The following is a 14,162-nucleotide window of genomic DNA, read 5'->3' as shown; positions in this document are numbered from 1 at the left end:
TATATATATGAATAAGTAGCTATTCTGGAACAGACATAAATATGATATTAATCTGTCATAACCATTTAAAATATAAATGGTTTAATATACCAATTAAAATAGATCTGAGTAGAAAAAAATACAGTACCTAACTGTATGTTGACTATAAGAAGCCATTTTAAACATAAAGTCACAGATAGCTTAAAAGGATGGAGAAAACAATATCCTGCTAACACTAGGCTATTACAGTTAAACATCATGAGAAACTAGCATATACCTATTAGAATGGTTAAAATCCAAAAAAACAAAATTTGAAAATCCAACTGCTAGCAACTATAAGAAACTAATCCACTGATGGTGGTCATGCAAAATGATAGAGTCATTTTGGAAGACAAGCTGGAAGAAAAATTAACATACTCTTAATGTAAGATGCAGTTGTCATACTCCTAGGTATTTACTTAATTGAGTTGAAAATAATGTCCACACAATAACCCACACACAAATGTTTACAGCAGCTACACAGTAATTGCTAAACTTGGAAGGAACCTATTATCTTTCAGTAGGTAAACGGACAAAAAACTGGTTCACCTACACAATGCAACACTATTCAACAATAAAAATAAATAATTTTTGAACCACAAAAGACAAGGGAGATCATCAAGGCCTATTGCAAAATGTAAGAAGTCAGTCTGGGAAGACTACATACTGTATGATGTCATGTATACACCATTCTGCAGATGGCAAAACTAGAAACATGAAAATGCCAGGAGTTACCAATGGTTTGTCAGGGGAGGGAGGACTAGATGGGACACAGTGAATGCATCAGGCAGTGAAGCTATTCCGCATTATTATAGTTTACAGGCATGTTATGACACTACTATTTATCAAAACAAAACCGGCAAGGCAAGGAGTAAACCCTAATGTAAATTATGGACTATACTACTACTAATATGTCATTAGTAACTCTCTAACTATACCAAATTAATACCACATTCATGCAATATGTAAGACCCATGGCTGTGGGAGGAGGGGAGAGTAATATGAAAATATGCCATTTGCTCAATTTTCAGTAAATCTTAATTATTCTAAAAATTAAGGTCTATCATTTTGAAAATAAACTCAATGGCAGCAATTAAAATTTAGTTTGGGTCTACTAAACAGAGAACTTAGATCAATTTGAGTTTCAGATGTGGTAAAGAACAGAAAGGGGTCTGCTGCTACTTTTGGAGTAATAATGCACTAAATGCCCAGGACAGTGCACAATTAGCAAAGGCCTTTCTTCTCCTCTTAACATGAACACTCTTAAGTTGCACACATCTTAAAATGAAAATGTGTTCACTTAATTTTCCACAAAGGTGGCAGAATACATGACCTCCAAAAGTTTTCTCACAATAATAAGATTTAGTTTTGATCTGATGAAAATAAATGAAGTTCATTCCTAATTCACCAGAAATAGAAAGATTAGGCCTTATCCCTTAACTCCTATGTGCAATCCTAAGTTCATTGTGTTATTTAATTTAATCCTCAAACAAATGTTATGAATCAAGTATAATAATCATTCCCATTTTACAGATAAAGGAAATGCGGCTTCTTCAGGTAAATTTGCTCAGATTAAAGATCCAGATTTCAAACAAGGAGGAAGGTTTAAGACCTGTGCTCCTGTGCCACACAGAATTTTAATCCCAGAAAACACATATAAAATTTATCACAAAGTTTAATGATTTGAAGCAAGAATAGTCATAACAATAGAACTAAGACAGTACGAAGACAAGCAAAACTACTCTAAGCTTTGTCAATCTGAAATAAGAGAGTATTTTTTCAAGCATAAGTGTTATCTTAGTGTTTACTGGGCAGAAGTGACCTTGTACCAGTCCATGCGTGCACATATGCAAATGCTTGTGTGCAATAAGGCACAGAGCTAGAGAGTAAAATAAATAAATAAATAAATAAATAAACATTTAAGACACTGTGAAAGTGTCCAGAATTAATTATGGACTAATAAATTGAACAGGTCACCAGGTATCACTATATAATTTCTGATTATTGAGGAGAGATATATAAGTTTTGTATATCTGATCAATGTAGAAAGTGACATGGGCCTTCCAAAGTCTTATGTTTGGACCCCTTCCATCTTTGATGACCATGAAAATGAATAATTCAGTGGGCTTGGAACTGTACAATTAGCCCACGCCAAACTTTATATGACTTGTGTACTTTAAGAGGTTAATCTAGCCAGCCAGCTCACTTTGTTCAGAAGTATTAAATGGAAAGACCGTAACATTCAAAGAAAAGCAAAGTTCAGTGGGTAAAGCCCCCATAATATAATGGAGCATAAAACCTCTAGAATTTTTACCATAATATTTTATGAAACATATGCACACATTCACTGGCACAGAATCCAACTGGCTTTGAAGGTCAGTTCAAAGTCATGATATACTCAGTACCTTTGTAAGAAATGTGTACTATCTGAAAACCATGTAGACCCACAAACTTCCTTTTCCTATTTTCTGGTTTATTATCAGCCTTGCAATATACTATATTAAGGGAAAAGGTCCTCTTACTACAGTGTGATATAACTTGCAGCCAAAACATAAAGTTCAGTGGAATACTCAAAATTTTAGTATCAGTAAATCCTTGTGTTTAGAACAAAAGGAATCACAAAGGGTAATTACAAATGAATGTGTATTTTCAATGTAGATAATACCTATACAAACTAAAAACAATTATTTTATCCTCAACTTTATCCACCACCAACTATAAATGCCTTTGATGTTCACTATCGTGAAAGAAGCAAAAATCCTCAATTAGTACATTTAAAAGAATAAGAAAAATGAATTGGGAATAGGCCTGATTGGAGCCAACTATTTGTATTACTGCAGTGTTTCCAAAATGTCCAAATTTTGTGAGCAACTATGATTTCCCTAAGGGGAAGGAAATAAAGGTCTACTTTGCATGACAAAGGTCAGATTTCTGCAGGCTAAGGAGACTCCTATAGTTGACTGTTCCTAGGTTGCACTCTCGGGCTGGATATTAAGAGGTCAAGAAAGGTTCCAAATTGTGCTCCCTGCTTAAGGGATACCCGCGGGGCCACTTTAATCATTTTAAGGTCATTAAGAATCTTCTTACTTGGGTTGTGCGTTACTACCTCCAATTTTGCTAATACAGCTAATATATATTATCATTTCAGTACTGATGTAAATAAAAACAAACTGAAAACATTTAGTATTATATGGAGCTCAAAAGATAGAATCCACTTATTTGAAAACTTCTTTTAAATCTGAATTTGAGTTCAATGAAATTCAAGTACACCACGAAGGATAGTAATCAGGCCCAAAAGAAAACTGAATCTGTTATAGCTGTCCTGGTATTTGGACAGTATGATCAATGCCACTGCTCTAGATTTTATTTAGTATGAGGTAATTTTATGCAAAAATTAACTTAATCAGTTTCCCCAATCATCACATATTATAAATTATGGTAGTACTTTACTTTTTTTTTGGTAGTAATTACAGAATCACTAAAATAAAACTAATTACGCAGTTAAAACTTTTAATTTGACTGTATTTCAACACTCTTGTTTTTATTGCCAATATACTCAAACTTTCTCCAGTGGTTTGAAAAGATACCAAATGGATTATATTTATAAAAGTTTGAAGAGTTCAGCCTATTTGTAATTAATGAAGAGCATTACTAGGCATTTTAGATAGTGTGTAGGAAACATCTGCAATTAATTATATCATACTTTTTTAAACAATGGAAATTGAATTAAGGAATCCCGAAAGAGGTTTAGAAGTATTAATGGCTTTTAATAACTTTAATGGTGGGCGGTATATTTGAAAATGTTCGTTTTTACAGTTCAATAGCCTACACTTCATAATCAGAATTTCAATAGGAAGAGAATAAATTTATAAGACTGAATAAATATAGAAAACATGCCCTAGAAAGGAGAAGGGATGTGTCTTCACTATTTTAATATATAGATAGGAACACAAAATATCTTTCATATTGATAAAGATTTGAATAAAACCCTAGCATATATCCTGAGCAGGATTTTTCTTTGAATTTGTTGTGGATTGAGAATTTCTACAAGAATAAATTAACAGCTTGCTACTCATACCTCACAGAAGAAAAATCCAAAGCTGTTCTCATGGAAACAGTGGGACACAAAGTATGAGCTTTTAGTACTTGTCCTTAAGTATTGAAAAAGATCAGATTTTCTTTCTGGATGCTTACTGGCTCCAAATGCCACTTCTTTTCAAAGTCAGTGTCAGTTCTGCAGTCAGTTTTCCATCTCCCAGTGGTAAGAATATATTCAAAGGCTGTGTGCACAGCAGGGTAGAAGTCTTTCTCCCTGAATGTAACTATATCACTCATCAGTAACCTCCTGCCATAAGGGGGACTTGTGTTTTCTTTCCTTTTAGTGACTCCTTGGGCCCCGGAATGCCAGTCACTGCCGTGAGACCTGGGGCAATATTCACATAATCTCTGTCAGTAGTTCCTAGAGAGGCCAGTGGTGCAACTAAATGTCAAGGCTGCAGATCAAAGTCTCCACATTCTAAAACTCATGTCCTTTACGGATCAATTTTCATAAACTATACTCCATGGCTCAAAAATATGTGGAGATTTTCTCTGCTTTCTTTCTTGTATCCCAGGGAAGTTTATTTATATGAAAGGCAATCTGATTTGTGGATAAAAGTGTGAAATTCTGATGCAAGACATAAAGCTCTGTTCTTCCCTTTCCATGGCCTTCTCAAAATAATTTTACCTTCTTAAAGTATTCTACTATTTCTATTTCTAACATCTTAAAGTAGAAATGCAAAACTCTAAGCTATTAAAATAAAAATGCATGGATTGCTTTGCAATTCATGATCATCCTTCCCCAGTGCCTGCTACACCATGGCTGGATAGTGGGCAAAAAGTTCTTATTCATGCTTGATTTTATTTTTAAATCTTTATTATGCTACAGATAAATTATATGACAGAAAAGTTTCAGCATGTATTTTTACAATCTATATTCATTTTAATTATTCAAAATTGCTGAGAAAATGAGTGTAATTATTTTAAAATCATTTTCACTCCCGTAGATTTCATATACAATTATAGGGAACTATACTCCTCCAAGTAGACCTGAGTGAAATAGAATACATCAAACTATCTTCTCTGAATACTTTTTCAGATAAATTTGGGGAATATAAAAGTTTTAATTTGTAGCTTTTTCTAAGGAACTATGATTAGAAAACAACGTTCAGAGTAGAATGTATACAAATACTATGTATCTTTATAAATAGCTATTATTTGAATGTATTTAAACTAGCTAAAGTTTATTGTATTTATTATAAAAGTTAAGAGCATATAACACATTAAATGTGCATGTACCAGAGGGTCGAAACAGGACAAAATGAAAAAACAAATGCAAGCATTTACAAAGATATTTCCTAAATTCCAAAAAGAAGCTCCATAGTTCCAGTTTTCTTAAGGAAATTCTGATAAAATTACATATGATTATTAGGTTCAAAGCTTCACTCTGAGTTTTCCTGTAATATGTGAGACCTTAGGCAAGTCACTTACTCAGATGTTAGCTTTAGCCTTATCTGCTTGTACCACTTAACCAATGAAAACTAAAGGGTTATAAAACATTTGAGAAAAAAGGAAGTTTATCATGCTCCTCCATTTTATGATAAATGGTTGATTGAGATTATTCAGAAAATAAGATAAATGGAAGAAGTAAAAGGTCCTTATTAAAGGATCTGATTAAAATGTTCTGAGAAATCAAAATTTATATTTTGCTTTTGTCTATTCTTTATTAGTAAAATACCCACATGATAAACTTTTATGTTAGACAAACTGATTTGATTATACACTGAATCAACTGACTTACAAGGAGGTCTGTGCTTGTGTGTGTGCATGTACATGTACATAACACAGGTATTTGCTTATGTTGAAGGCAGAAGTGTGGAGAGGGATAACAGAAGTTATGGCAAAATGAAACTACAGGTATGTTGTGGAAGAGCAAATGGAATTTTCTTGTTAAGCCAACTTACCAGTTTTTCGAAGGGGAAAATCATCCTTTGCATCTTGTGCTCCTGGTAATGTGTACTTGTAGGATGGAGATGTTCCACTCAATGGTGGAGAGCTTTGATCCAGTGATGTGTGGTGGGCAGCCCTACAAAAGCAAAAGATGGTTCACCATTTACAGTGGAATTTTTACTGGTTGTTGGTCAGCAATAAGTTGCACATGCTGTAACATGTATCTCAGCTGTGTTTATATTCTTTCTTTTAGTGTGTACAAACCACAGTCTTATGTAACCAAGTTCGCTTTAGCAGTAAGTTATGGAGGGATATAGGATTCCCAATAACTCCCATTGTGTGTTCGTTCCCACAGAAAATTTCACTTCATTGAATGAATTTACCAAAAACCCTGAGCCTTAGATATCTGAGGTGATTGCGCATATTTTCTTAAAAAAACATCCTCCTGAAAATCCACCAATGCAGAACAAACAAGGTAGAAGTAAACTAATGAGAGGATTTCATCATATTAGATATAGTACATGGTATCGTATACAAATATGTGAATGAATATATGACTGAATGAGTTCATGTGCACAGATAGTACATGAATATAGTATGTATAGTATTCTACTGAACAGACAGTTCTGTGGCCAAAGCCATGCCTCTGGATCACATACAATGTTGTAAACCATGTTACCTCAATAATAAATAAAAGAAAAATGTATTAGAGATCATATTCTTCTACAATATGAAAGTAATTTTTAAAAACATCCTCTCAAGTCTGCAGTAATACATTGAAAGATGCAATTGTGCAACTAGAGAATAGTTTATACTCTGACTACAGGACTAAGCATAGATATTGTAGTGGGTACACAGTCTATAAGGGAGATATTACCACCATGACAATTATTCTACCAGTATTATTTAACTGAATAGTACTTTTGAATGCTTTAGTTGACTTAAAGATATTCCATCTAGCCATAAATCGAAAAAAATACTTTCAAATTAAGATTCCATAAATTAATTATTTATTATTGTCTGGATCTGTACACTACTGAAGTAAAAAAAAAAAAAAAAGATTGCTAAATAACACTCAAGAGCCATGGTTAATATACCCAAGGGAAAAGCTAAGAATTTGCAGCAGACAAATTGAAATTGTTGCATGGAGTTGTTGCTCATTAAAAAAAAAAGTATTATCTTGTCTTAAAACAGTCTATAACTTTGATGGATTATAAATTCCTCATAAATTATGTATGATGTTTTAGGTTGTAAAATGATATTTATTTTAAAATATGTTGTGATGATTGATCATTTGAAAATTTTCTCAAGGATCGAATCAACTGAAAAAATTATAGAAATTGTGTAATCTATTAAAAAGTATTTAGAAGCATATGGAATCTGTTTCAGCTACCAGATGCTAGAAAGATAGATAATGCTTCCAAAGTATCATTCAGTTAAATAATACTAGTAGAATAATCCATCATGATAGTGAACTTTTTCACAGAACTACTGGAATGCTTTCAATTCCAATTAAGTAGTAATTAAATATTTACTCCCTCATCCTCAATAAAGCTCAGGATTAAAGAAATATCATACAAACCTAGGGTTATTCAGCAGACATAAATATAAAGTGAAAAAAGGAAAACATCTATGACTATTACCCAGTTATATTTTTCCTTAAGTTTTTGTACTGATTTTTAAAAACACTGGGTTTTTCATGTTTTGTAGAAAGAATTGCTTATTTCATAGTAACTGTTTACTGGACTTACGACAATGTAGCTTACTAAAAGTGTCATGTATTATCATTTTGTGTGTCAGAAGCCAATCTGTTCCAACTTCACCAAATGTGAAGATATAGGTGAAGTGGGCAGGGACAAACTAGTCACTGAACACTTACATTTATTTGTTAGTTATCTCCATTCTCTTCCTTTTTTCTCCCCTACATTTCTGTTTTAAAAAATAAGTGAAAAATCTGGACATAAAAAAATCACTGAGGTTCTTCATATTATATCAAGCCAAGTAAAGTAAAATTTCCACCTGCCAATTTTTCAGAAATTAAAATATCTGATATACCATCTTAGAATAGGAAGATGGAAAATATTAATTAATTTCCATGTATCACACTTGTCAGTTATTCATTCATCAAAACCATATTTACAACCTTGTTCTCAGATACTTTTTAACATTATTAAACACTGCTTTCTCTTACATATATATTATTTCACAGGACCTTCCCAGAAGTCTTCATGGGCAGGTATTATCACCCCCTCTTTACAGAGAAGCATGCTTAGTTTTAGAGAACACAGGGAACGTGCCCACAGTCACATGGCTCCTTGATCTGTGCTCAGGTCAGCTGAATACAGGACTCATGTTCTTTACCCCTTTGAAAGTAAAAGGCCAATCACTGAACATACGTGTACCAGAGCTTGGGATGGCGGCTCACGGAATGATTTTTTCCATTAGTTGGAGTGTCTTTTGTTGCTGATTTACTCAACAGGAATTCTTGAAGCTTCTGCTTTACTTCTGTGCTTGCCACTGCCCCTGAAACACACACATACAAAACAAGAGGATTATTTGGGATTTTATCTTTTCATACCTATAAAATATTTCACCAAAATAACAAATAATACCACTGGTCACACTATATGAAATTTTTCTATTAAAAGAAGAAAACTGAGTCTAAACAGGCTTTAAAAAATAGTACAGTAATATTTTGTTCCTACTCCTTCTATTGTCAATTTTCAAAACCCCTTCAATGGTTTCTCTAATCACTTTTGCAGAATAGGGAATCCCAGAATTAAAACTAATTATTTTCTAAGTTTTAAAAACATACTGCCCAGGAACAAACACTGCCTTTTAAAAATCAAAAATCTTGGGAGACCATATGTGAGTGAACACATTAAAATTATTTTTTCAGAACCACTAGTTTGAAAAAACAACTTAAAAAATATTTTGAGAATTAAACAAATAAATGCTGCTGACAATTCTATTTAAAGTCATCACATTTTGAACCTTGCTACAACCTGCTTTTGAACTGACCTCATACAGGGGAATTATTTGGATTTGTCTCCCTCTTGTGGAGATAAATATATAGATAGATATAGATAAAATACATAGAAAACAAATACTGTGCCTGGAGTCTTTATTAAGTCTGGGTGCTCAAAACTAAATGGAGGCAAGTCTTCATTTGTAGAGCAGTTATTACTAGACCCAAAGAAAGCTATAGTGGTGGAAATGTGGAAGTTTATTATTAAATAGAAGGCTTAGCTAGACTGCTTTAGTATAATATTATTTTTAAGATCCAAAACAACAGAAACTAGCCTTGTGGCCAAACGTTGCTATGTTTACTTCTTCAGATGCTTTGTAGACCAAATGGAGAGATTGTCAAAGCTTAACATTTGGTCCATAATTTATTTCTTTTAATAAACAGACAATTTTGACAAGTTTAATTCCATTCTTTATCAGGCTTCTTTCTGAATGTTATTCTGCTAAAGATGAGGAAGAGAGTTCAGCTTTTACCCTGATGCTTCTTACTTTCTCGTCCTCTATCTTTGCCTCTGAGAGCAGGAAGCTGTTGTTCTCTTCGATGCCTCTCTACTTCCTGTTCTTGCCTCTGCTGCTCCAGTTTCTGCTCCTTTTCTAGGAGTTCTTGTTGCTGTTTTATGGCTAGAAGTTCCTGTTGCAACTTACGAGAAGAGAAAGACATGAGAGTGTGCAATTTCTTAAGACATAACAGTCCTTACTGACCAAAGTGAAAAGTTAGGAGGTTTTGGAACTTGTTTGTAGTTTGCTTACTTTTCTACTCTTCTTCTTCTTCTTTTTTTTGGAAATTAATGCCACAGGTGGTCTTAATAACATCAACAAGCAAGTTTTTAAGAAGCTTAAGAAGCTTAATTATCTGCCAGTGTTGCCCCTAACATAACATTAGCAGATTCACCCATATTTTCAATTCCCTGAGAAACTCTTCTATGTACATCTGAAATATACAATAACAGGCAAAGGCAGGAGGACAATTTTTTACCAAATCTCTAGTTTTGCCAAAGTCTAGTTTGTTTGCTGAGCACACAAAAACGTTCATATTAGAGAGACCAATCAAGAAGAAATCAACTTTATAGAGCCTCAGTTTGATGCACCGTTGTTTCGCTGACTACCTTGAATTCATTTAAAATGAATAACATGAATATGAAGAATTCTTAATAATGATTTTCAGATGTCAGTTTTCTCTTAGACTGTGAAAACAGGCATCTATAAATAATTGTAAATGTGGCAGCAGCAGAATAATTAAAGACTGAGTTCTGACCTGAGTAGATATGAGATCTGGACAAATTACAAAACTAATCAGAGTTTTGGTTCCTAGTCTGTAAGACAGAGGAATAATCTCCCACACACATCATGCTCATAAAGAACATGAAATTCAATTTTTAAGTTTAAAACAAATGAATTTTAATTATTATTACTCTTTTTAAATCTCAGTATCATTTAAGTTTGCATAATGTATTATTCTCAAAAGGCACTTGAAACTATGAAATTTATGTTGATAACTATTAAACAAAAATAAAAGGTGAAGGGCAATGGCATCAGAGTCACTGGAGAGCAACTGAAAGTCACCTCTTTGTCAATCAAGACAGCATCACTGTGGGCAGATGACATAGAAGCATTTCTGAATACCTTTCATAGTAAAATCTTTAGCATTTTAACTTTGATACACCAGTTTCTTAATGAATATTTTTAATACTATTCCACTGCAAGAGAGAATTTCATAAAGCTACATAAACTTTAATGTTGACTTGATGCAGAAATTAGTGTTCAAATTGATTCAATTTTTCACCAGAAGTCCCAATAGAGTTTTATTTAAATCTTCCCTGGGAATTTGGAAAAGGAAACAATTTTATTTCCATAGCTACTATTCATTATTGAATATTGCAGGAATGATGCTGAAAAACTATAAAGAAAAAAAAATCATGTCCTTCCAATTTTAGTTTGTTCTGGAAGCAGGCTGATGTAGTAGTTTCAGCAGCATCAAAGCAAAACTACAAGTCTTATAGCAACCATGTCTATCCTGTGGACTTGGACAAGTTATGGAATGTCTCTCTGCCTCTGCGTGCAAAATAGAAAAATCGTATAACAAAATCTAACTCAATAGAAGTGAAATATTCGAAACTTAAAATCACTAATATATGTAAAGCATCATTCACTGTCTTCTTTATATAAAATCTAAAGGAATATTAAAGATCATTGAATGATCTTTGAATATTAAATAATTAAATGAATATTTAATAATAAAATAATTAAATGAATATTAAATATCAGTGCTTAGCCTTACCCACAAAAAATAAATATTTAAAAATGTTCTAACTAAAAAAGAAAAATTTAAGTATATCTTTAGCTTCTGAAAGAACAGACTGTTACTTTGGAAAACTATTTCAAAAATTAAACTTGCTGTTTATCTACATCAGAATCATTTTTTCTCAATTGCCTCCTCTTTTCCAGTATTTTTCTTTTCTCTTAGCCTTATTTTGTTTATTTTTGTATATAAGAACTGGGGGTGTAGGACAGAGGTACGGGGTTTAGAGGATTCACCAGAGACAAAATGGAGAGCAGAACAGGCAGATCTACTGAAATGCACTGCTGAGGGGAGCAGTAGGTGGGTCAGGAGAGGTCTGCTGTGCCATGTGGGTGGATCACCTTGGCTGGGGATCCAAATCCTGCTTCAGTGGCTGTTGATAGCTTCATAGTGCTGAGACTTAACCCTTTGTATCACCAGGGAGGCCCTTTTCCCAGTATTTTTCAAATGTCAGTAAGCCTGTAATACTTAGCTTGGGACAAAGTAATGATTGAATACAAACTTGCTGCTATCAATTTTTGAGTAAAAACAAAACAAAAATAAAGGTTTTTTATGTTGATATCAACACACACAAAAGGAATTAAACATAAATGACAAGAAATATCTAAGTGAGTAATTTATCAGCATTGCCTTATAGTTAGGGCAACATGTCTATAGATGATAGAAAAAAAAAACAACTCATATAATTGCTACTACCTTAATATATTGGTGAAAAGTACATCTTACTAATTTATCATTTCCATCCTAACATGCCAAAAATGAATGCATAAAGGAAGTCTAGACAGTACATTTCCTATTATTGTGTCAAAGGACAAAGCAAAATAATATTTTAGACTACTAAAAAAAAAATAAAAATCAAGCTCTGAACCTGTAAAGGTTTCCTGTACTACAAAATATAGCTACAAGTTACTGATTCCAAGAGCATCCAAAACAAACATCTCATTCTTGTTGAAGGTAGTTCATATATAGATGAATAACATACAAGAGTTCTTTTAGTAAACTTGATTTAGTTAAAGAAAATAATCATTATAATTTATGTCAGATACTGACAACTGTCTTTTGGAAAGTAAGATCCAGACTGAGATAGACTATCATTCTTGTTACATGGGGAAGAAGACAGCAATTTTATCTTCTCAAAAATGTAATGTTAATGTGGTAAAATTATTCAATATTAACATAAAAAGTTTTATTAGTCCTACATGGATGTATTAGAATTTGATATTCAAATGTAATAAAATATTGCAACTTATTGTATTAATAAATTAACATATAGTCATTTTTGAAGGAATTGGACATAATAAAACTTTTTGTTATGAACATTTGCTGCTTTATGTTACTGTCATAATGAATACAAATTGAACATCTATAATCAGACAAAAATAGCTTTCTTAAATTGGCTTTGTCAAATAATTGAAAGACATTTTACAAATAAAGACACAAGAGAATAGATACATAGCCAAATCTAAAATTATCTGACAATAAAATAGTCTGTCATAAAAAAAAAACAGAACAAGGACATATTTCTGTTATGATACTTTAAGCAGTTCAGGTCTCTAATCCTCAACCACTACCAAAATCCTTTCAATAAATTCTTAACTGTAGCCTATTAGACACATATTAAAAACACTGAGATGGTTGCACCAGTTTCTTCATAGACAATTCTTTTGAGCTTCTATGTTATCATTTTGAAAACATACATAGAGATGTCTTTTATAAGGAAGATTAGGAAATAAACAGAACATCTACTTATAAACCAAAAAAAATTCAAAAAGTGGAAGAGGTGCTGTATTCAAATAGAGACTAACTTATCTTTTCTAGTAAATAGCATGCTCAAATTCTTTAGAAATGTAAAAGGGTTTTTTTTCTGAGGCTCATGGCTCTTGGGAGCAAGGAAATGATGCAACTGAACAAAATCAGTCAGAAGAGAATCTAAGAGTGCCTTACTAGCTTCTATTATTGACAGTAGACTAAAGAGTAAAAGAATAGTAGAGTTTCCACCAAAAAGAAAAGCAGCTTTATAGCCAGTATTCTTACTATGTACCTACGGTTTTCACAAAATTTTTAGAGCAAGGGATAAAAATTGGCAGCCTGGATGTAATTTCACACAATTACAAACACAATTTCCTTCAAGTCACACTTCCGTATCTCAATCGCAGTGAAACATCTCCCTCAACACATCCTCTTACACCCATTTCATGGCACACGCGCCCTGAGGAAAAGGTCAGAGACAAAGAAACATTTGCTACCTTGATGTGCTCTTGAAGCTGGGCCTGGTGCTGCCGGGTCAGGTTCTCATGCTGTTTCTGAAATTCTGCAATCAGGAGCTGCTTCTGGATTTGTTGCTGTTGCTGGATGAGGAGTAACTCTTGCTGCAGTTGTTTCTCACGGACAACAGGATCTACCACGGGCATCATCATCCTGAGATCTGTCCTCAGATCCAAAGGAGAGATGGGCTCCAGGCCCACAGGAACCTCTGACTTCACATCCACTGCAGAACCAGGGGGAAAAAAGAGAGAGAAGACTGAGGATAGGAAACCAGCACAGTGATCTGGAAACAACAAAAAATGGAATAGATACTCTACCAAGGACAACAAATTTTACATCAATAACTCTAGCCACTATTTACAATTATGATAAAAGACCATTTGTACATCAGCTTTGGCATGTAGACCATATATGAATTTTCACTAAACAATTTGTAGTCTACCATCTATCTTCTACATCTCTTTCTTAAAAACATGAGTCTACAGTGTTCATTGATTGCAGGTCATTCAAAAAATTTATTCTACTAGTTAACTTATGAAGTCAACTGAGGACAAACAAAAAAAAA

General features: G+C 33.1%; 1 protein-coding gene across 4 annotated transcripts in view; it reads right to left on the bottom strand.

Annotated features, from left to right (window-relative positions):
- The window catches only part of HDAC9 (histone deacetylase 9), a 458,777-nt gene that overhangs the window by 353,416 nt on the left and 91,199 nt on the right, over nt 1-14,162 (bottom strand). For 2 of the 4 annotated variants that reach the window (XM_004676745.1, XM_004676748.1), the window contains exons 3-6: nt 13,579-13,820; nt 9,523-9,664; nt 8,403-8,529; nt 6,021-6,142 (exon numbers count right to left, since the gene is read on the bottom strand). In XM_004676745.1, coding sequence (XP_004676802.1) covers nt 6,021-6,142; nt 8,403-8,529; nt 9,523-9,664; nt 13,579-13,820 — 633 coding nt within the window. Of the gene's footprint in view, nt 1-6,020; nt 6,143-8,402; nt 8,530-9,522; nt 9,674-13,578; nt 13,821-14,162 lie in introns of all 4 variants that reach the window. The other 2 variants (XM_012720959.1, XM_004676746.2) reach the window with 1 other exon arrangement.

This window comes from Condylura cristata, unplaced genomic scaffold, assembly GCF_000260355.1.
Source record: "Condylura cristata isolate star-nosed mole 26May11 unplaced genomic scaffold, ConCri1.0 scaffold00005, whole genome shotgun sequence".
Taxonomy (NCBI): Eukaryota; Metazoa; Chordata; class Mammalia; order Eulipotyphla; family Talpidae; genus Condylura; species Condylura cristata.
This window is presented reverse-complemented; position numbering and strand designations above follow the sequence as displayed.